General features: G+C 43.4%; 2 protein-coding genes across 4 annotated transcripts in view; both read left to right on the top strand.

Annotated features, from left to right (window-relative positions):
• Positions 1-23,490, top strand: part of TIAM2 (TIAM Rac1 associated GEF 2) — a 323,237-nt gene that overhangs the window by 148,601 nt on the left and 151,146 nt on the right. The window lies entirely within an intron of this gene.
• LOC128833936 (uncharacterized) lies at positions 14,107-15,895 on the top strand. Its single transcript, XM_054022236.1, has 2 exons — positions 14,107-14,389; positions 15,314-15,895. The coding sequence occupies exons 1-2, from the start codon at positions 14,134-14,136 to the stop codon at positions 15,703-15,705; spliced, it is 648 nt and encodes a 215-aa protein (XP_053878211.1). The 5' UTR covers positions 14,107-14,133; the 3' UTR covers positions 15,706-15,895.

The following is a 23,490-nucleotide window of genomic DNA, read 5'->3' as shown; positions in this document are numbered from 1 at the left end:
CTCCCTTCCTGCAACTTTCTCTCTAGAATTCGAAGGCCCTGATCTCTCTTCTTTACTGAAGCATGATCTCCTTTCCAGCTCTGTCCAGATAGGTCCCTTCCCAGCTTTTCCTCCAACCTTACAATAAAAAATAAATATGGATGTGCCCTCAGTGTTCACAGAGTCCTACTTAACCTTTAGAAAACTGGAGTCTTTATTTTCTCTTTGTAGGGACATAAACAAATTCATAATGCTAACTTTGTAAAATACATGCAATTCTATATTGCCAAGGCGCATAAGCAGACAGGACTGGTAAAGATTAATACCTGGTAAAGATTGATTTATTACACATTCCACTTAGTCTCGATTTTCTTCATGGGCAGAAAGAGATGATTCCTCAGTCAGGGCATAATGTGAGGTCAGCCCCCAACTTCTCTAGGCGCTGAAGATTGCTGTTGCTTTAACTTCTGCATTCTTTGGCCTTTAGGGCCTTCTACGCCAAGTGCAGTAGGTCCCGCCTCATCCTCTCAGGCGCCTTGCCCTGCTTATGATGATTTTGGACACATAATCTTAGTTACTCAGCAGGAGGATGCCAATGGGAGACATTAATCAGATGGGACTGTATAGCTGTGGCATTTAATTTCCCTCCCCTTTCTATTATTGTTCTTTAATGTGGCCCATGTTTTAAGAATTGGAGAGTGCGGAGGTGTTGTAGCAGTGATTAAGTGAAATTTTTTCAGATTCTTGAAAACATGAACAACTGATTTAGAAACTAGGAAGTGTAATATTTGTAGATAAGCTTTACTGAATACAGCTGAAATTTCTGTGGAAATCTATAAGGATTTTAAAAGATCCTTTTTTAAAAAAAACACTACAATATTCAAGACACACCTTCTCTGTGTTTTAGCCTCCGGTAGAGTGTGTGTGTGTGTGTGTGTGTGTGTTTTCTAACTTTCAGTTGTGCAACAGATTATAAAGTTAAAGAAGGCAGTGATGTGATCTTCTATATGAATGACCCAGACAAATAAACAGGTTTGTGGATGTTGAGTATATCGCTTCACAACGGATTGCATATTCTTCACTGATACGCTCAGAGAGTCTCCAAAGAGTTTCTTTCTAAAGTTGTATAAAAACTCCAGGGGCATTAACTCCAAAAGACGCATGATTGTGTCTCATTCTCTATGATTATGCTATTTTTGTGCCTTTTTGTTGTTGTGAATGAATGTAATGCTCATTGTTCAGATTTGAATCCTCCTTGGGGCCGGGGCTATATTTGCTTCTGTCTCGTACAGCACGAAGCATGTTGTTGGCATTTAACAAGTACGAATAAGTGAGGGACTAACAGCTGTTGGTGGAGTCAGGCATACTATGGTCAGGCAATCAGCCCTCTTTCTTACCTGGTTTTGCCAAATCACCTCATTTCTAACCATTAATCCAGCCCTATTGATCTAGAGTTATACATTTCAAGGCCAGAAGGGACCACTGCGATCATCTAGTCTAATCTCCTGTATAACGCAGGCCATAGGACTTCCCTAAATTAATGCATATCTCTTAGAAAAACATCAAATCTTGATTTTAAAATTTCCAGTGAAGAAGAATCCACTGCAACCTTTAGTAAGTTGTTCCAATGGTTAATTACCCTCACTTGTAAAAGTTTGCACCTTAAATTGAAAATGTTAAAATTCCATACCTATCTTGACATTTTGTAATGTGACAAATAGGGGACTGGGATAAAATTGCCAACTAACTTTATTTTGTGACCAGTACCAGAATTTGAACTCCGGTCTATAATTCTGGAAAACAAATGAAATCATTTTCTGCAGCACTTGCCTTCCCTCTCCTGCCATAAATTGCTCTCTGCCTGATTGCAAAACAAACAAACAAACAAACAACCTCCCCCCCACCCACACAAAAACAACAACCCTGAATCCCCCACAAAATAAAAACACAACAGTGACCTAAAAGAAGCAGAGTTAACTTCAGGCTGACATTCAGGAAAGCAGATTCAAAAAGTTTAGTGTTCAAACTGGTTGCATAAAGCTCTGATTCATCATTGTACATGGGATAAGTCATTGCAAAGCTGGACTTTAATGCTGCACAATAAATGATCATTTAACTATTCTAGTAAATAGCAAGTGAATTAGTTCTGCTGAGTTCTGTTTAGTTGGGACTCCAGCCATTCAAAAAGGGGGGGGGAAGGGTGTGGTCCAAAAATGACTGAGGTGTAAAGAAAACTAAATCAAATAAGTCATTTTAGTACTGAACCTTCAGCTGCTTATGATCTTTGGGAGAGGGCAGGAATTGGATAAAAGATAAAGGAAATGGTAAAAGATGACTAAAAATAACCTTAGTTATTGTTTTATATTAAAAGTTTATCTACCCTTCTCTGACAAATGAGTTGGCACAATGGGTGAAATCCTGGCTCCACTGAATTGGAGGTTTGCCATTGACTTCAGTGGAGCCAGGATTTTGCGTATAGTATTTTCAGATTGGTAAGAGTTTATAGTGTGTGTGAGATTTCTAAGTAATTGGGCAAGGGTTAAATGTCTCAACTGTCTATCCTCCACCTGAAGAAAATTATGCTTTTTTTTACAGTGTGACCATTTTGCAAAACTTCCATTTTTTTTTCCAAACGAAAAGGAGTTTCTGCTGGCAGACTCTGTCCTTTGCTTATGACAAAATCTTTCATAACTGTGCTGGTGAAAGGATCTTATGTTTGTTTTTTCCCCTGTAAAACTGTCCAACAGCCAAAACTTGACAGTTTCATTTTTACATCTGAATTTTTCTTATTCTCTATTGGCTTTAAAGGAAGCTGGGGTTTAAACACTGACAAAATGCACATAACTATTTTTAGGAATAGTTTATTATATGGGATTTGCTTCACCACTGTAGTACTTTGCCATTTAGATAAAATAATATTTGAGGATTGAAGTCACTAAAACACAGGATTGGGGACTTCAACGGTAGAGTCCAGGGAAGGGTCTTGCGGCCTGCAGCATGCAGGGGGTCAGACCAGATGATCATAATGGTCCCTTCTGACCTTAATGTCTATGAGTCTATGAGGATTACACAACCACTGTAACATGCGTGTCAAGTATCAGAGGGGTAGCCATGTTAGTCTGAATCTGTAACATGCGATGCCTCTCTATAATTCCACTGAAGTCCATGGTACAACTTCATATGACTTTAGGAGGCACATATTTGGGCCCAAAAGAGGAACAGGCACAGTATAGCTATTAATGCTGTCCCAAACAATTGTGGATGCTGCAATGTATTACTCTACTCTTAAACAAAAAAATTCATTACGAAATAGTTAAGGTATAAAGTGTATATCCACTGAATCTATCCAAAGCCGAGCAATTGCGTTATAATTTTCATAGAAGTGTCAAATTTTGAAAATAAGTTGAAGGATGCATTTACTTCACTCGTGTCACATATCATTTTTTTACGTATGATCACTCTATGTAATATCAAATAACAGATTGCTTTGAGATTATTGGAAAATTATTCTTTGAATAAGGAACTGGATTCTGTAATCTCTTAACTCTTTATTTGGTATAATTTTGAATGTAGTAGGAGGCAACATTAAGGTTGGATGGGTAATAGTGAGTGATTAATGACCGTGCAGCAGGGGGAAATTGGCTGGGTATCTTAACCTGTCACTTCTACATTTTCTAGCATTTTTTTAAAGTGAAATTTTTGTAAATAAAGTGTAATGCTTTTTGGAAGACCCCACTGAAATGGATGCAACATGTGTTGTATTTTTATTTATTTATTTATTTATTTTAAATGAGTGCTGAAAGTTTGTTAGGTTGATTTACTAGTTCTGCAGGAGTCAGGAGCCCTGCTCAGAGAGATCTTATGATGCCTACTCATCTGCTAGATATTAGCAAGTCCAACTGAGACTTCATTATCTCCACACATCTATTGTATTTTGTCATAACTAGGATCTCAAAGACTCATAGGCTTTAAAGTCCGAAGGGACCATCATGATCATCTAGTCTGACCTCCCGCACATTGCAGGCCACAGCACTTCACCCACTCCTCACATACACCCTAACCTCTGACTGAGTTACTGAAGTCCTCAGATCATGGTTTAAAGACTTCAAGTTACAGGGATTTCACCATTTACACTAGTTTAAACCTGCAAGTGACCTGTGCCCCCTGCTGCTAAGGAAGGCAAAAACCCACCAGGGTCTCTGCCAATCTGACCTGGGGGAAAATTCCTTCCTAACCCCAAATATAGTGATCAGTTAGACCCTGAGCATGTGGGCAAGACCCACCAGGCAGATACCTCAGAAAGAATTACATTGCTCTACAGCCAAAATGCTTCTGAAATAAATGTAGTCAAACTTTACTAATTCTGGGTCACTGAGAACGAAAATGATGCTTAAAATTGTTGATTGGCTCTAGTTTTCAAGATATGCTATTGGGTCAGTATATACGACCCTTGAATTGGGAATGGCGGAGGATAAGTGAGTTATAAAGGGAAGGGATCTCAATTTAAACCAGAAATGACTAAAATACATCTTTGACTGGATCTATGAATAAATCTATGACTGGGTTTGGACAGTACTTGCTTTTTAGGCAAAGCAATCAATGATGCAATCTGAAGCTGGTATTGCGTCATACATGATAAGAATTGCATCCTGTTATTCCTAGAAGTTATGGATGATGCAATCATAACGAAGCTTACATCACTCTGCTGAACAAATTGCCCTATATCAGCTCTAGAAATCATACAGTGTCGTGCTCTCTTATTTGTCAGTGTTTGATTTTGCAAAGGGACACATTTCTGTTTAGCCAAAGTGAGCAGAGATGCCTCGTACTTGTGTGAATAGTGCAGATAACTTCTGCTATGTTTGTGGTGAAGTGACTTTTGCATCACAAAAGCGCAGTATAACCACTATGGTTAAGAAAGCCTATCACCTTTATTTTGGCTGCAAAATTGGAGATCAGGACAAGAGGTGGGCCCCACACATATGCTGCAACACCTGTGTAACAAATCTTCGCCAGTGGTTGAACAGGAAAAGGAAATCTATGCCTTTTGCAGTGCCAATGATTTGGAGAGAGCCAACAGATCATACCAGCAATTGTTACTTCTGCATGGTGCCTCCAGTTGGGAAAGATGTGTCAAAGAAGAAAAAGCGGACTGTGCATTATCCAAACATTCCATCAGCTATACGCCCAGTACCCCACGGAGAAGGACTGCTGGTTCCTGATGCACCAGAAGCATTCGCACTTGAGTCAGACGAGGAAGAGGATGAAACTTCTGGTCCTGAACCATCAATGTCACAGGACTCACATTTTCTCCCATCCCATCAATTGAAGCAGACGACTTCTCAAATTGTAGACCAGTGTTATCGGTAGTAATTCAGAGCCCTCCCCATCTAGTGTCCTGTCTCCAGCAGTTGGGGATTTTTGCTACTGTCAGTGGCCAATGGGCCACACACATGCCATCGTAGGCAGTCCCATCATACCATCCCCTCCATACATTTACAGAGCTCAGTCTTGAAGCCAGTTAGGTTTTTTTGCCCCAACTGGTCCCCTTGGAAGGCTGTTCCAGAATTTCACTCCTCTGATAGTTAGAAATCATGATCTCCCTGGGGCAGGAACTGAATTTCTACCATATGTCTGTGCCAGTTCCCAGCAGTGCATGTACTCTTCCCCCAGCTGCCATTCCAGGTCCCCTGTATACATGCGCTTCTCTGTGTTCCAGGAGTCTGCTGTCCCCTCCTTTATTTCTCCCTGTAGGGTCAGTTTGTTTGAGTGTTGAAGGATCATAAGTTCCAGATTTAAACTTTTCATTATAATCTGTCACAACCAGTCAGCATGACAAAAGGGGATTTTACATTACATTTGTATTCTTTCTCTCATTTCTGACATGAATGGGCAGTTTAATAGTCTCCTATTCAGGAAAGCATCCTGATTCAAGAAGGGTGCTTAAGTGTGTGCTTAAAATTAAGCATCTGGTTAAATGTTTTCATGAATTGGGGCTTTAATGAATAGCAGTTTAAAAACACATTTGTGTTTTAGTATTCTTACAGTTCAGTGAATAAACGGTTAATAACCAGTAAAGAATATGGCCAAGTGGCAGGTTGCCAGTTACTCCATATCACATTGTTCGGTTCATTTCTTCACCATCACAGGGCCCAGATACCATGCTGTGAAAGGTGGGTTCCCTCCTCCCCCCCCCCCCCTTCCCCTCCTTGGCAGCAGCATCTGGCTCTTTGACAGACTCAGCAGGATTTTGTACTGGCAACTTGGGAGCTGCCCGTAGGCCGTCTGTGCTGTTTTGTTATCTGGATGGCTTTTTCCTTTGATAGCTCTGCGTTTCTGAAGAATCTACATGTTATTGAAATGGCTTAAGTAATATGCATCATAGCACTGTCCTGGAGAATGACTTATCATATAATAGAAAAATATTTGGCCTATGGTCTGGTCTTGTCTCCTAAAGTTGTACTGCTAGAAATAGAAAATTAACAGCTGATGGAACAAACAAAATAGTTTAAGCATTGGTATAATTGGTTCAAATAGATCTTTTTGTTTTTGAAATTTTTTTTTGGCAAAGAATTTGGATTTTAGTTACGGTATCAGTTCTTTTATGTTTTTTCTTTTCTTTTCTTTTTTAAGACGTAATTTTTTTCTTTCTACCTTTGTCCTCTTTCACTTCTCTTTTAACATAACGTGAGATTAGATTCATGTAATACTAAATAATTATTACTATTATGATAAATACTGATTTATTTATCCGGAATCTCTCAAAATAAGCATTTATCCAGACTAGGTATAGTCCATTAAAATATTTTGTGTGTGTGTAATTATATATATATATGCTTCTTGACTAGTGCAAACTACATATATGTGGTTTCAGGATTTTGCACTAGTCAAGAAGCCGTTTAGAGAGATTAGGATGAAGGCTGTCGCATTACACAAAGCTTTATTATTCATAGAAATTGGAGGAGGAAAATACAGTATTTCATTTCTGAGCTTTCAGAAGAAGCTGTAAGGTTTGCAAATGTGAAAATCCAGGAGACGGAAGTGGACTTCCCAAGTGCTTTCAACTTCACGGGAAGAATAATATAAATGAGTGATTTATAACACTGTGTTTGTTTCTAAAAAACAAAACAAAACATTGTTTGATGCTCTTACATTTATAATTATAATGCCAGAAGTGACCATTGTGATCAGTTCTCCATCACCTGGGCCAATGGACTTCCCTGAATTAACTCCTGTTTGAACTAGAGCATATCTTTTAGAAAAACATCCAAATTTGATTTAATTTTTTTCCCCTAATGATGGAGAATCCACTATAGCTCTTTGCAAGTTGTTCCAATGGATAATTACCCTCACTGTTTAAAAATGTGCTCCTCTTAATAGGCATTAATACAGTGTACTACTTGTCTGGATCACCCCTCTAACAGCATGATATAACAGAACAATTTTGTGTTGTTTTATGTGATATTGGAAGATAACTTTTTTCCACCCACAGCTAATATTTCCTCCTCCTGTGAGATTACAGTGTTTAGCCTAGTAGATAGGTTACTGAATTGGAACTCAGGAGACTAGGGTTCTAATCCCAGCTCTGCTATTGCTTTGCTGGGTGACTTTGGGCAAGTCACTCTACCTCTATGCCTTAGTTTCCCCATCTGTAAAATTTGGATACTGATATACACTTGCTTTGTAAGGCACTTTGAGTTCTACAGTGAAAGCTGTACAGTTCTACAATGAAAGATATTGGCATACTTTCTGATCTCAGTCATACCAGTGTAAATCTGAAGTACCCTTACTGCATGAAGTCCTAGCCCCGTGGAAGTCAATGGGAGTTTTGCAATTGACATCACTGGCTGGGATTTCACCCATTGATTTTAGTAGTTACCTCAGATTTATACCAGTGCAGCTGAGATCCGAGTCTGTCCCCATTATTGCTAAATAGTACCTACTGCAATGGCGTAGCCTGTTCCAGTGCTGGACTCAGGCTCTCGACAGGCACACAAATGGCAGGGTCCATAACTACTAATTGTATCATGCCCCATTCAGAAACACCAGTGGTTTGCACAAGTAGATGGTTTACTACCTACAGCTAGTTTATTTTATTTTTATGTGAAGGTTCTTGCATTCTAATCGGAATGAATCCTCTGGCTTTTCTGTCACTTCTGTGGGGGGAGATTTTCTGCTCCCAAATTTATGAACGCTGCTATTGCACTTGACTGGCATATTTTATTTTTTTTTAATTCTAAAAAGAATAATATTCTTAACCACTACACTTTTATAAGGTTTTATAGTTTTGCAGGCAAATCCTCGCAAACAAAAGTAAAACTAATGCCCTTACTAAAATGCTTGATCCATATTTCTTAATTAGCAATAGACTGTGATGAATTTACTAGTTAGAGATGAACACAGTTACTGTAGGCAAGAAGTCTGAAATGAGGATAGAAATGTGTTTAAAGGATGCTTTGTCATTTTATTGATTTCTGTAATCTCATTCTATATACAGAAACAGGCCAAAAGTTGTTGTGTAATTTTTCAGCTTTGAAATTAAATAAATTAAGGACAGGTCTGCATTACAGACTGTCAGTATAACGAAGTTGCTCTGGGGTGTGAAAAATCCACATCCCTGAGTGACAGTGTTATACTGACCTTAGCCCCTCTGTGGACAGTGCTATGAAGGTCTTCTGTCGACATAGCTACTGCCTCTCATGGAGGTGGATTAACTACACCAGCTCTCTCTCCCATTAGCTTAGGACAGAGGTGGCCAAACTACGGCCCAGGGGCCACATCCGGCCCTCCAGATGTTTTAATCTGGCTCTCGAGCTCCCGCTGGGGCATGTGATACATGAAGGGGGAGGAGTAGCTCCCTCCCCCTTCATGTATCACAGATGTTTACCCAGGGTATTTTATAAAGGAGTGATGGCAGGCTGTGTTTATTCATATTTCTGATTCTTTTGAATTGCTCCTTAGTTCTGTTTTACGCTTGCCTCGTTCTGGCACTCCAGCCTGGGAGTGGGGTCGGGGTCTTGTCCCACTCCACCCGGCTTCTGGAAGCAGTGGCACATCTCCACTCCAGCTCCTATGCGTAGGGGCAGCCAGGTGGCTCCGCACGCTGTCCCCACCCCAAGCTTTGCCCCCGCAGCTCCCATTGGCCAGGAACCTCAGCCAGTGGGAGCTGTAGGGGCGGTGCCTACGCACAGGGCAGCGTGCAGCACTGCCTGGCTGTGCCTCCGCCTAGAAGCTGGAGGGGGGACATGCCGCTGTTTCTGGGAGCTGCCTGAGGTAAGTGCTGCCCGGAGCCTGCCCCTCTGACCCCTTCCTGTGCCCCAAACCTGATCTCCCTCCCGCTCTCTGAACCCCTCGGTCCCAGCCCAGAGCACCCTTCCGCACCTCCAACTCCTCATCCCCAGCCCCACCCCGGAGCCTGCACCCCCAGCCGGAGCCCTCACAACCTCCTGCACCCTAACCCCAATTTTGTGAGCATTCATGGCCCGCCATACGATTTCCATACCCAGATGTGGCCCTTGGGCCAAAAAGTTTGCCCACCCCTGGCTTAGGAGCATCTTCACTGAAGCACTAAAGCAGTGCAGCTGTAACAATGCATCTGCACTGATGCAGCATTTTAAGTGTAGACCTGCCCTAAGAAGTTATTTTTTATTTAGAATAATTTCTCCTATTGCAGTTTACAACACGATACTGTGAATGCAGTGATACATTAATATATGATCTTTTTGCTCATTAATTTAGTCTCTCTGCTTTAACATAGAAGCCAGTTATCTGATTCTCACATACTTGCTTTTATAATTATTGTAACTGTTTTACATTTGTCATATTTTCACTTGGTCACAATAATATAATTTCTGATTTGCCTGGTAAATTGTTTGTTTTTGAGTAGCTATGAGCCACTCTGAAACATAATGGAGATTTAAAGAATGGGGAAAAGAAGGTGTTCTTTTGGAGTGACATGTTCCTTTCAGACCAGAGCAGCTCAAGATCTGTATATGATAAATTGTCCCGGCATAAGCCCATGTTCTCTACAATTACTGGAGTTTTCAGAAAAGCTTAAGTTTGTTAGGTGCCAAAATCCATCCCTTTGAATTTCCAATAGTCAAAGCCTAAAGAATACTCATGCCATTGTGCTTGGATTTTTGTGTTCTGTCCCTCTGACAAAGGTTCTCAGTCCTGTAAAGCACCAGTTTCCATGCTGATGAGCATAGATACATAAATTACATACAAAATACTACATAAACAATGTTCAGGTTGCAAAGTCAAGTGCTCAAAACTCAGGAAATGCTGGAATAAAGTGTGTGTTGCAATAGATTTACAAAATTGTGGCAGCAAGTGTTCCCCCCCACCCCCCGACTTATTGGAAAAAATGCCGTATTTTTTAATTATAAAAACCCAATGTAAGTATAAGCCAGGGAGGCACAAGCCCAAATATAACATCAAATGGCTTCAAAGCTATGCAGTAAAAGGTGTGCCTGTTATTTATTTTGAAATAATTGATTGTCCTCATTTTCTTTCAAATTGCTCCAAGTTCTTTGTTGCTTTTGCTGAGATTTGCTACAAATATATATATATATATATATATATATATATATATATTTTGTTTGGTTTTGCACAGTTCTAAAGGTGGTTCTGGAGAATCTGACTGTAACAAGTACTATTGACTGTAGCTTAAGACGATTGTTAAGTGGGTATCAGAGTTCATCACCTTACTGTATATTCTTTTTTTTTTTTTTTTTTTGCTCATTGATCCATGTGTCCATCCAAAGGATGGAGGCATGTGTTTATGCTGCCTTTGAAGGCATGAAACTGCTGTTGCTCATTTTAGAGCTGGGTGCAAAGATTTAGTAGCTTTCAGATACTTTGGAAGCAGCACAGGCTTCATTCTCCCCTAAAGTGATTGTGTCACAGTGGTTCTGGAGTGCTACAGTTCAAATTATTCATAGGCTAGTTTTCTCAGAAATATTTTGGCATTTTTTTTTTTTAAAGAACTTACACACACATTTGGTTTGATGATCTGCTGATGTGCTTCATCCTGCTTCCATTAAAAAAAATCCCATTAACTTTAATGGTGGAAGATCAAGTCCCATATCCTTTACTTGTGTCTTATTTGTATAATAACTTTTGGTCCTTGCCCAGCCCACTTCTCAACATGGTACACTGTTTAAAAAAAAAAAAAAAGTGACTTGCAAAGGGAAAAAATGTGTTTATCCCTTATTTTTTCCCCTGTATGATGTATAAAGAAAGTATGAATTTTTTTTAACTTTATTTTAAAGGGTTTTTAGGTGTTTTTAAACATAATAAATAACAGGCTTTTTTTCTATCCTGTTTTTGATGGAGGACTTTATAGATGGCTGGAGAACTGGTGGAATTATGGCATCATAAAGTTTGCTTTAGAGCTCTTTTAAAATCAGAAAAATGAAGAAGAGCTCTGTGTAAAGAAATTAGGAGTTTAGATAAAGCCAAATGACATGTGATCACAATGGAGCATGGAGACCTTTTTCGCCTTTCTCTTGAGACAGAGTATCTGCTTCTAATATGCGTCTTTCCTAGTGGAATACAGATTCCTTTGTTTTTGTCTTTTTTGAGGCTGGATTTAGAGAGATGAAGAAACATACCCTGAACGTGATCACTTCCAGATAACACAAATGCTGTGGCATGCAATGACAAAGCTGGCTTTCCCGTTCACAGGTTATTCTTCACTGATTATTATTTAATATAATCATAAATCAAGTGACTTACATTAATTATCATCACTTATTCAATGCATTATCTGTGCATGGTGCTTTACGACAATTAGAAGACACAGAGCCAAATTCTGCTCACAGATGCACCAGTGTAAATTCAGAACATTGATTTAGGTGGAATTACCTTGGATTTGTACCAATGTAATACAGATCAGAATCTAGCTCATATCCTTGTCTCGAGGAGCTTACAGTCTAAATTCAGCAGTATTCAAGTAATGGCAGACTATTGTGAGGTGGGGAGTTAAGGGAAGGAGAAAAGTCATAGCCAATTATAATCATATCCTTAATCTATTGAAATCAGATATTGGGCCTTACTGTCATCTCATTTACACTGCTTGTATGCTCCAGTTTAAATCCATTTACATCAATTTCAGTAATCCCTGATTTACAACAGGGTACGACTCGGTCACTCAAAGCCTTGAGCAAGGAATTTTCAATATAAAAAACCTTGAATATATTTTAGTTATGTAAATGATTATTTTTTTTTTAAAGTGCCAAATTCACCAATACGTGGTAGCTGATTTTGTGCCACTCAAACAATGCAGAGTTTCCATAAACTTTGCATAACTCTTTGAAGTGGTCAGATTATTTGTATTGCCAGGGCAGTCCAAAGCAACTAAAATGGTGAATCTGGCCCATAATAATCAAAATAAGAAAAGAGGATTAGTTACAGCTAACTTACAGTAAACACAACCAAATCAGTACTGACTGCCTGGTTGTAGAAAACAGTTCAAACAAGAGGATGCTGTCTATAATAAGCTTGTTGTCATACTTGTCACTTCATCTTTTTTCACTTGACATTTTTATAGATTTTCAGATATTTGTTGCACAGCACAAACAGAATAAATATGTGACCACAACAGAAGTCTCCAAGTACACTGCACAACATGGACTCTGTCCTAAGTGCCCCCTCACCCAAAGCACGTATAGAAATTTGCAATCCAAGGAGGCAAACTGGAGAAAGCCCTCAGAAATCTGGGGGCGGAGGGGTGAGGGGGTTACTGACTATCCCATCTGGCGGTCTAGCAGCCACAAGCTTACTTGTCCTGAGTTCCCCTGTGGATCAGCGAGATCTGGTATGTTACACATACATGATTAAGACAAACTTTAGCAGAAAATGCTAAAGACCAGGTCACAGAAGCCAAATGATGCAGAGCCAGAAACATATTACAAAGAATGTTGATACTGATGTACATATTTCTACTAGCTATGGTAACATGGCAGATGACCTTTTCTTTGTGGAATGACTGCTCAGCCATGACAGCCAGTGCACTAGACTAATTAACTTCCAAACTATAGTGTTACGTGCAAGCTGCTTAAGATTTGTCCATGTCACCCGATGTCCGTAATTTAAGTGAATGAATTTTGGGTACCCTTGTCTGCAGGGGAGGAGGGTGCAGGGAATGGGAAAACCAGCAGGAAGATTTTGCTCAAAAGGGAGAGAGGAAAAGCTGCCAGGGTCACCTTTGCTCAGGAGGGTCGAGAAAGGGAGGGAGGAGAGAAGTGTATTTTCAGGAGGTTTAAAGTAAATGAGGAATATTTTTCAGGGTGTGGTGCCAGGTGTTAGTGAGGGATTAGGGGAGGAATGGAAAGAGAAGGTGATGGAGAAGAGTATCCAGCAGGGAGGCTAGAAAGTGCTCCCAAGAAAATCAGTACATGCTATAGATTATGTGATAGCATAATTAATGAAAAATCGTAAAGGTGCCTACCATAATATTTACCCGGATCTAAGGCCTGGTCTACACTACGAGTTTAGGTCGACTTTAGCAGCGTTAAATCAAATGAAGACTGGACACGTTCACACGACGAAGCCCTTTCTTTCAACTTAAGGGGCCCTTTAAACCGGTTTCTTTACACCACCTTCGACGTGGGGATTAGCGATAAAATCGGCCTTAGAGGGTCGGAATTGGGGTGGCGTGGATGGAATTCGACGTTATTGGCCTCCGGGAGCTATCCCACAGTGCTTCATTGTGACTGCTCTGGACAGCACTCTCAACTCAGATGCACTGACCAGGTAGACAGGAAAAGCCCCACAAACGTTTGAATTTCATTTCCTGTTTGCCCAGCGTGGAGAGCACAGGTGACCACGCAGAGCTCAACAGCACAGGTAACCGTGATAGAGTCCCAGGATCGCAAAAGAGCTCCAGCATGGACCGAACGGGAGGTATGGGATCTGCTTGCCATATGGGGAGATGAATCAGTGCTAGCTGAACTCCGTAGCAGTAAAAGAAATGGCAAAATATTAGAAAAGGTCTCCAAGGCCATGAAGGACAGAGGCCATAACAGGGACGCACAGCAGTGCCGCGTGAAAATTAAGGAGCTAAGGCAAGCCTACCACAAAGCCAGAGAGGCAAACGGAAGGTCCGGGGCAGAGCCGCAAACATGCCGCTTCTACGCGGAGCTGCATGCCATGCTATTGGGTGCAGCCACCACTACCCCAACCGTGTGCTATGACTCCGTCACTGGAGAAACACACAGGGTAGAGGGTTCGGGGAATGAGGAAGAGGAGGATGAAGATAATGTAGATAGCTCACAGCAGCAAGGAAGCGGAGAAACCGGTTTCCCCAACAGCCAGGATATGTTTATCACCCTGGACCTGGAGCCAGTAACCCCCGAACTCACCCAAGTTGTGCTCCCAGACCCTGAGGGCACACAGGGGACCTCTGGTGAGTGTACCTTTGTAAATATTACACATGGTTTAAAAGCAAGCGTGTTTAATGATTAATTTGCCCTGGCAATCGCGGCCAGTACAGCTACTGGAAAAGTCTGTTAACGTGTATGGGGATGGAGCGGAAATCCTCCAGGGACATCTCCAGAAAGCTCTCCTTCATGTACTCCCAAAGCCTTTGCAAAAGGTTTCTGGGGAGGGCTGCCTTATCCCGTCCGCCATGGTAGGACACTTTACCACGCCAGGCCAGTAGCACGTAGTCTGGAATCCTTGCATAACAAAGCATGGCAGCGTATGGTCCCGGTGTTTGGTGGCATGCAGACAACATCCATTCCTTATCGCTCTTTGTTATCCTCAGGAGAGTGATATCATTCACCGTCACCTAGTTGAAAAGGGGTGATTTTATTAAGGGGACATTCAGAGGTGCCCGTTCCTGCTCGGCTGAACAGAAATGTTCCCCGCTGTTAGCCACACGGTGGGGGGAGGGGTGAAGTGATCATCCCCGATAATTGGGTGTGGGGGGGAAGGGGGGTTAGTTGGGTTTGTGCTGCATGTTAACCCGGGAACCGCAGCCCCTCCTTTTACATTGCAAACCTATTTTAAATGGCCAACTGAATGGGTGCTTGGTATGGGAAATGAGGGCACTACTGTTTGAAACCATTCCCACATGTTAAGAAGGTTAAAAAAGCCAAAAGACTGTGGCTTACCATGGCTGCCTGCAAGCCGAATTCTGTTGCCTGGCACCGCATCAGTGATCTCTCACACCAAACCGGCAGGCCCTCAATATAAGAGGAAAAATGTGACCTTGTAACAAAAGCACATGTGCTGTGTAATGTGAACAGCAAAATTTAACGTGAAAGAGTGTACCCATTGTTCTCTAAAATGTGTCTTTTTTAACCACCTCTCCCTTCTCCTCCACCAGCTGCAAATGTTTCTCCTTCACAGAGGCTAGTGAAGATCAGAAGGAGAAAACGGCAGACTCGGATGACATGTTCACGGAGCTCCAGATGTCCTCCCACGCTGAAAGAGCACAGCAGAATGCGTGGAGGCAGTCAATGTCAGACTACAGAAAAGCACAGTATGAACGAGAGGAGAGGTGGTGGGCTGAATCGCGGGATGAGCAGAGCAAGTGGCGGGCTGAAGATGATAGGTGGCGTCAGCTTGCAGACAGAAGGTGAGAGTCGATGCTCCGGCTGCTGGAGCATCAAACTGATATGCTCCAGCGTATGGTTGAGCTGCAGGAAAGGCAGCAGGAGCAGAGACTGCCGCTACAGCCCCTGTGTAACCAACAGCCCTCCACCCCAAATTCCATAGCCTCCTCACCCAGACGCCCAAGAACACGGTGGGGCGGGCCTCTGACCACCCAATCACTCCACCCCAGATTGCCCGAGCATCAGAAGGCTGACCCTCAATAAGAGTTAAAGTTTTAAACTGCAGTGTATCCTTTTCCTTCCCTCCTCCCCCACCCATCCCGGGCTACCTTGGCAATTATCCCCCTAGTTGTGTGATGAATTAATAAAGAATGCATGAATGTGAAGTAACAATGACTTTATTGCCTCTGCAAGCGGTGCTTGAAGTGGGAAGGGGAGGGTGGGGTGGCTGGTTTACAGGGAAGTAGAGTGAACCGGGTGCGGGGGTGGGGCGGAGGGTTCATCAAGGAGAAACAAACAGAAGTTTCACACCATAGCCTGGCCAGTCACAAAACTCGTTTTCAAAGCTTCTCTGATGCACACCGCCCCCTGCTGTACTCTTCTAACCGCCCTGGTGTCTGGCTGCGCGTAATCAGCGGCCAGGCGATGTGCCTCAACCTCCCACCCCGCCATAAATATCTCCCCCTTACTCTCACAGATATTGTGGAGCGCACAGCAAGCAGCAATAACAATGGGGATATTCTTTTCGCTGAGGTCTGAGCGAGTCAGTAAGCTGCGCCAGCGCGCTTTTAAACGTCCAAATGCACATTCCACCACCATTTGGCACTTGCTCAGCCTGTAGTTGAACAGGTCCTGACTACTGTCCAGGCTGCCTGTGTCCGGCTTCATGAGCCATAGCATTAAGGGGTAGGCTGGGTCCCCAAGGATAACGATAGGCATTTCAACATCCCCAACGGTTATTTTCTGGTCCGGGAAGAAAGTTCCTTCCTCCAGCTTTCGAAACAGACCAGAGTGCCTGAAGACGCGAGCATCATGTACTTTTCCCGGTCATCCCACGTTGATGTTGGTGAAACGTCCCCTGTGATCCACCAGGGCTTGCAGCAGCATTGACAAGTACCCCTTACGTACTCGGTGGCTTGGTGCTCCGGTGCCAAGATAGGGATATGGGTTCCGTCTATCGTCCCACCACAGTTTGGGAGTCCCATTGCAGCAAAGCCATCCACTATGGCCTGCACGTTTCCCAGAGTCACTACCCTTGATATCAGCAGGTCTTTGATTGCCCAGGCAACATGGATCACAGCAGCCCCCACAGTAGATTTGCCCACTCTAAATTGATTCCCGACTGACCGGTAGCTGTCTGGCGTTGCAAGCTTCCACAGGGCTATCACCACTCGCTTCTCAACTGTGAGGGCTGCTCTCATCCTGGTATTCTGGCACTTCAGGGCAGGGGAAAGCAAGTCACAAAGTTCCATGAAAGTACCCTTACGCATGCGAAAGTTTCGCAGTCCTGGGAATCATCCCACACCTGCAGCACGATGCGGTCCCACCAGTCTGTGCTTGTTTCCTGGGCCCAGAATCGGCGTTCCACGGCATGAACCTGCCCCATTAACACCATGATTTGCACATTGCTTGGGCCTGTACTTTGTGAGAGGTCTATGTCCATATCAATTTCCTCATCACTCTCGTCGCCGCGCTGCAATCGCCTCCTCGGCTGGTCCTGGTTTTGCTTTGGCATGTCCTGGCTCTGCATATACTCCAGGACAATGCGCGTGGTGTTCATAGTGCTCTTAATTGCCACGGTGATCTGAGTGGGCTCCATGATCCCAGTGCTATGGTGACTGGTCTGAAAAAAGGCGGGAAACTAGTATCTGACGGACGGAGGGAGGGAGGGAGGGGCGAGTGATGACCTGGCGTACAGGTACAGGGAATTAAAATCAACAAAGGTGGCTGTGCATCAGGGAGAAACACAAACAAACAACTGTCACACAGAATGGCCCCCCCCAAAGATTGAACTGAAAACTCTGGGTTTAGCAGGCCATTGATTTCACGGAAGGAGGGGAAAGCAAATGAATACAGAACAAATCTATTTTTTACATCTTAAGCTGGCAGACGACGGTGCAGCATGACTGATAGCCCTCGGCATCTTCTGGGTGCTTGGCAGAAAATACTGGGCACTTGGCAGAAAATAGCATGCTACGACTGATAGCCATCATCGTCAAGACAGTTCGATAGGACTGAGCATGTCTGCCCAAGTGCCCATGATTGACAGCCACTGCAGTACGATGACGACGGATACCAGTCGTAATATACAATCTTCTACCAAAAGGCAAGGGGCTGCTATTGTGTGCAATGCAGCCCCACGTCTGCCAGTCCCACGTCTGCCAGCACCCAGATCGCTGATGAAGGCTACCAGTCATACTGCACCGTCTACTGCCAAAAGGTAATTAGCTGCTGCTGTGTAGCAATGCAGTACCACGTCTGCCGGCACCCAGAGGACATATGGTGACGGTGAGCTGAGCTGAGCAGGCTCCATGCTTGGTGTGGTATGTTGTCTGCACAGGTAACCCAGGTAAAAAGGCGCGAATCGATTGTCTGCCGTTGCTCTGACGGAGGGGGAGGTGCCTGACGACATGTACCCAGAACCCCCCGCGACACTGTTTTGCATCATTCAGGCATTGGGATCTCAACCCAGAATTCCAATGGGCGGCGGAGACTGCGGGAACTGTGAGATAGCTACCCATAATGCAACGCTCCGGAAGTCGACGCTAGCCTCGGTACTGTGGACGCGGTCCGCCGACTTCGTGCACTTAGAGCATTTTATGTGGGGACACACACAATCAGCTGTATACAACCCATTTCTATAAAACCGGCTTCTATAAATTCGACCTAATTTCATAGTGTAGACATACCCTAAGACTTAGTATGTCTGATAGTCAAATGGCTCATCGGTTCCCTCCCTGCCCTTGGTCACTATCTCTCTTTACAACTAAAGCTTGCTCTGCCAGGATTGTTTACAAGAGTCCTTCCTAGGCCAAACTCTCTTAATATGGATAATAACCCATCTAGCCATAGGAATTGTTTGAATTTTAAATGTCTCCATTCCTTAGAGAGCGAGAACATGTGTCTGTAGGTGCAGATGTTTCTTATCTTCTCAGAAAGGAAACTAAGGGAGTTACTTCAGAGAAGACAGGATGCCCTTTTCTGCAATTTTTCATTTTCAATTACCGTTAAGAGGCGTAACTTGTAACAAAGGGAAAAGGGTTATTTCCAAGGAAAGGAGAAGCTGAAAATGTGTGAATTTGTTATTGGGATAAAAACTTCATATAGTGGCCTATGTCAGTGTACTTAGAGTGTGAGAGAAGGAGTTTGCCCATTTTGGCTGCAAGATTTTTCCCCAAAGAGGACTACTGATGTATTGTCCGAGTAAAAGATAAGCAATATGCTTCCTTGTTTTCTGCTTCTGATGCATGGAGATCATGCACAACCCTGAGAGGAGAAAGGTGGAAAGCTGGTAATTGTGATACCATTACACATAGTGAAACTTTATAGACCGCACCCAGGGAAGGCCCTCTGCACAACTTAATCTGCCTGGCGGAGCTAGAGAGGTGGGCTGCCAATGGAGCAGCTGTATAGAGAAGTTTCTGCACCCCTTGCACCTGGAGAATGGGGACAAATTTTCATAATTTTTTCCATCAAACAGAGGGAGTCAAAGATGTTTCCTCCCCCCCACACTTGAAGCTGATGTTCAAGTAACTGCTTAAGACTCTCAGGAAGCCCTGCAATATAAATGTCTCTTAGAATTCCTGTACAGTGCCGTTTCCTTCCCTTGGGGAGTCATTGTTCTGGTCTGTTTCATACTGGAAAGGATTTGTCTGGCATAGCTCTACTGCACAGAAACACGTTGCACTAAGGCATGATGTTTGAAGAAAATAATTCTACTTTTCCTATGGCTTTTTTCCTTAGAATGCTAGAGTAGTAATATTTTTATTTTATTTTTTTAGAAAAAAATAGCTTTGATTTAAATAGTGAATTTTTTTTTTCTGTAACAGGAATTTGACAATAGCAAGGTATTGTGGGAAGTTGTTTGTTTTAAGAAACAACAGCAGCTTTACAATGTGTTAACAACAAATGCTAGCCAAAGTAAATTGACGAGAATACAATGAATGTGTTTTCTTTCTCTGGTAACTTGGATACTAGTAACTGGTTAAGGAGGTTCATGCATTTTCACTGGCATTCTCACCCACAATTCTATCCTATAATTGCTATGACTAGAATATTTTCTGCATGTTATCAACACAGTACATTATGTAGCAGCAAAATCCATCAGCCCCATGCTTCAAAAGCTTATTTTCTTCTTCGAGTGGTTGCTCAGGTGTATCCCACAATAGGTGTGTGTGCTTGCCACGTGCTCCAATGCTGGAAGTTTTTCCCCTATCAGTACCCATAGGGGAGCGCCCTAGCGACCCCTGGAGTGGCACCTCCATGTCACGGTATAAGGGGTATTGTGTGCTTCCCCCTACCCTCAGTTCCTTGCTGCGAGTGAAGTTGCTTTGGAACTGCTCTGCTCCAGCTTTGCTGTAGCTCATCCCCAAAACTGCTTGTTCATTCAGTGTATGGTACCTGTAGTTTAGTTTAGCTAGAGTGCCCAGGCTGGGGCATGCCCGTGTCCCGGGTTTTAAGTCATGCGACACTTGTAGACGATCTGTGTCAGTGAGTGATCCGCACGCGGACTGTTTATGCTGTTTGGGGGAAACCCATCTCAGCGATCATTGCAAGTCGTTTAAGCCTCAGACCAAGAGAGAAAGGACATCAGGCTCCGGGCTATTCTGATGGAGTCGGTGCTGACCCCGGCTCTGGCGCACCACTCAGAGTCAGCACCGGGCACCACGGTGTCGGGTGCGGTGACCCTTCAGTGCCATCGACTAGTTGGCACCACTCCCCATCCACGGGGCACACCAAGAAGGTTAGTAAACCCGGGAAAGAGGCTAGACCCATGTTGGGCAGTCCTCGATCCCCTACCAGCCTCTAGGCCTCCGACACAAAGGAAACAAAGAATTGCTTTAGTTGTGAGGTGGAAGTTAAATGTTGGTTGCAGGAAGCAGTCGGAGCACACCTGGCAGTCTGACGAAGGAGATCAGATGGATGGGGAGACAGAGCTTCAACAGTGGGGTTCACTACAGCTTGGCTGGGCTTTGGCTACCCAGAATGGACTATGCTTAACTGTTGTTTTTCTATGCTAACCAAAAGACTTCCTGTACTGTGTTCTTCCAGTCAACTAATAAACCCTATTGTTTGACAACGCTGGCTGAGTGTCACTGCAGAGGCTTGCAGAGGTGCATTGCTCCCTAAGATTTTACAAGTCTTCCTCGGGGTCTGTCTCAGTGGGACTCACTGAATGGAGCTCATGTAGTGCTGAAGGCCCAGAGATCCAGTCTAAGGAAGTGGTGAAGCTGCCTGGCTTACCCTGGAGGAAGACCGGAACACCTATGAGGTCTGACACACTGAAGGAGTCCTCCCAGAAACTGAGCCTGTGGATCCATGATACCTGCACAGTAACTTGAGTTCTTCAAGATGTTTTGTCCCTATTGGTGTTCCACCTCCTTCCCCTCTGCTGCAGTGTCTTCCAGGCTTTGTAGTTGAGAAGGAACTGGAGTGGTGGCGGGTCCATTCCTCCTTTATATGCCCTTTCCAGAAAGCACGAGGCACTGCTCTGTGCGGGTGTGGACCTGAGGATACTGCTATTTACAATCTCTGGTCAAGAATGCACAGGCATGCGCACGTCCTGTGGTGGAGCATCCATAGGACAAAACAGCTTGAAGAACACAAATTAATATACAAGTACATAACCTCTTCTTCCTAGCTCTTGCATTAGGAGAGGGAGAAGGAGCAAAGAGGGGGGGGGAGGAGGGATAGCTCAGTGGTTTGAGCATTGGCCTGCTAAACCCAGGGTTGTGAGTTCAATCCTTGAGGGGGCCACTTATGGATCTGGGGCAAAATCAGTACTTGGTCCTGCTAGTGAAGGCAGGGGGCTGGACTCGATGACCTTTCGGGGTCCCTTCCAGTTCTAGGAGATGGGATATCTCCATATATTATTAGAGTCTACTCCTGAGTGCTTCAGAAGGGCCAGGGACATAAGTTGTATATGTGGCCAGAGGAGTGCAGGAAATGCTCCCTTCAGGTGCCCCTGAGCTACAGGATAGGAAGGGCCATGCTATTGCTCCACATCCCCGCACCAGTCAGAACCTAAGGGGGATTGGTGCAGGGTAGGATTGTGCCTCAGTTTTCCCTTAGGAAAAGTGACTACTCAGACCTGTGGCTAAAAGGCCATAGCCTAGTCCTAAATACACCCTATCTTCCTGCCTCAGTTACTTACAATTCACAAATTAGTTTCTTTTGTTCATCACCACAATAATGTGGGGCTTTCCCCTCCTACTTTCTCTGTCAAGAGTTTGTTTTCCAGTTTTGATTAGATAAACAGCAGTGCTGGGGGAAAATAAACTCAAGTTGAAGCTTTACGAAAAAAAAATAAACATGAGATGCTTGAGTGGAATCAGTCTTGCTCACAGTCGGATGTTCAGATGATATTCTGCACACTCCTATTTTCATCTGTCCTGTTACTGCTGTTTAGTGTGTCGAGACATACTTTTGATTGTCTGCTGAATTATACTGTTGGTTTAAGCCTGATTAGGCAGCTGCTTTCAGCACCCTTTGCATATTCCTAATGAGATTTTAAATTGATCAATTAAGTAATTTTAGCCGAAAGTGTTCAGCCGATGGAGGGTTCCTCCTTGGACATGCTTTGTATGTGTTTGAGGATGACCTTTCCTTTGTTATCCGAGTGGTGCAAACACAATTTTTTATCAATTGTCACTTGTTAACACCGGAATGAGAGCATCTGACAGCGGTGGTATTTAAAAAAAATAAAATCCCAAATCATTAACAGTGAAACCGTTAAGAATTTAATTGAGGCTACAACTCAGTGAAATCAAAGGAAAACATCTTGATGGACTCAGATGTTAAGAGATGCTTTTCAAGGCTTGTTTTATGTGAAAAAGAAACACCCGTAATATAGAATGGATTTACTTTTACAAAATCTGCTTTTCTATGGTATGTGTTTGGGTTTTTTTTTTTTCTTTAAGTTTTTGTATTGTGAATGCGCTTTTAGAGTGATCGTGAACATGGCGTTGGGTTTCCTTTGGACCTTGTACATAGAGGTGGAAAATCTGAATGTCACTATTCATCTTATTCAATCCTTCAGCTGTGCATGATGTTCTTAAAATTTTACAATATGCACTATTGCTCTTTGGCTCATCTTGGATTTAAGAACCTAGTGGCTCAGTCATCTGGCCCTGAGGAGAAAGTCTTCGGAAGGGGATTAGTATTGGAATGCAGTCAAATTTTACCTCATTGGGGTTCCCCAAATAATTTTATGGCAGGTTTGCTCTCCCACAGAACAACAGGGGTTCAACACAAAGAATCTGATAAAGCCGTAAGGCCAACCACTGAAGGCCCTTGCCTACATGGTGACTTCAGGGTTGCCCTGGTCTCCCTTCAGCTCCCTAGCAAGATCAGCAGATTTCCCACAGGGCTTTCGAGGGGGACTGTGTTTCACACCATTCCCACCTGTGACATTCAACTTTTGATCTTGGTCCTCCCCTTCCCCAGGCATCTATCCATAACTTCCCGGTGGTTTGCCAGGATACAAGGGGAGAACGATTTTGCATGGAGACAGCCGCACTTCCCCCTTTGCATGAACAAAGGATGAGATGTGTGTGTGTTTTCCTTTCCATGCTCATGTCTCCAGAGAAGAAAGTGTTGCCAAGTGTTTGAAAGATTTTACCCAAGATTTGCATTGAGTCAAATTTAGCCCTGAAGATGTACCTGCTTACACCAGCACTGGCCCCTGAAGTGTATGGTGCATAAAAGTACTCACTTAGGGCTTGTCTCG

This window comes from Malaclemys terrapin, chromosome 3 (assembly GCF_027887155.1).
Source record: "Malaclemys terrapin pileata isolate rMalTer1 chromosome 3, rMalTer1.hap1, whole genome shotgun sequence".
In the NCBI taxonomy this organism is placed as follows: domain Eukaryota; kingdom Metazoa; phylum Chordata; order Testudines; family Emydidae; genus Malaclemys; species Malaclemys terrapin.
The sequence above is the reverse complement of the archived record's forward strand: the minus strand, read 5'-3'. Positions and strand labels throughout refer to the sequence as shown.

Coding starts and splice junctions, on each gene's coding strand:
- LOC128833936 (XM_054022236.1), top strand. CDS start 14,134: ATGCTATTGGGTGCAGCCACCACTACCCCAACCGTGTGCTATGACTCC. Junction 14,390..15,313: donor GGGCACACAGGGGACCTCTG/GTGAGTGTACCT, acceptor CTCCTCCACCAG/CTGCAAATGTTTCTCCTTCA.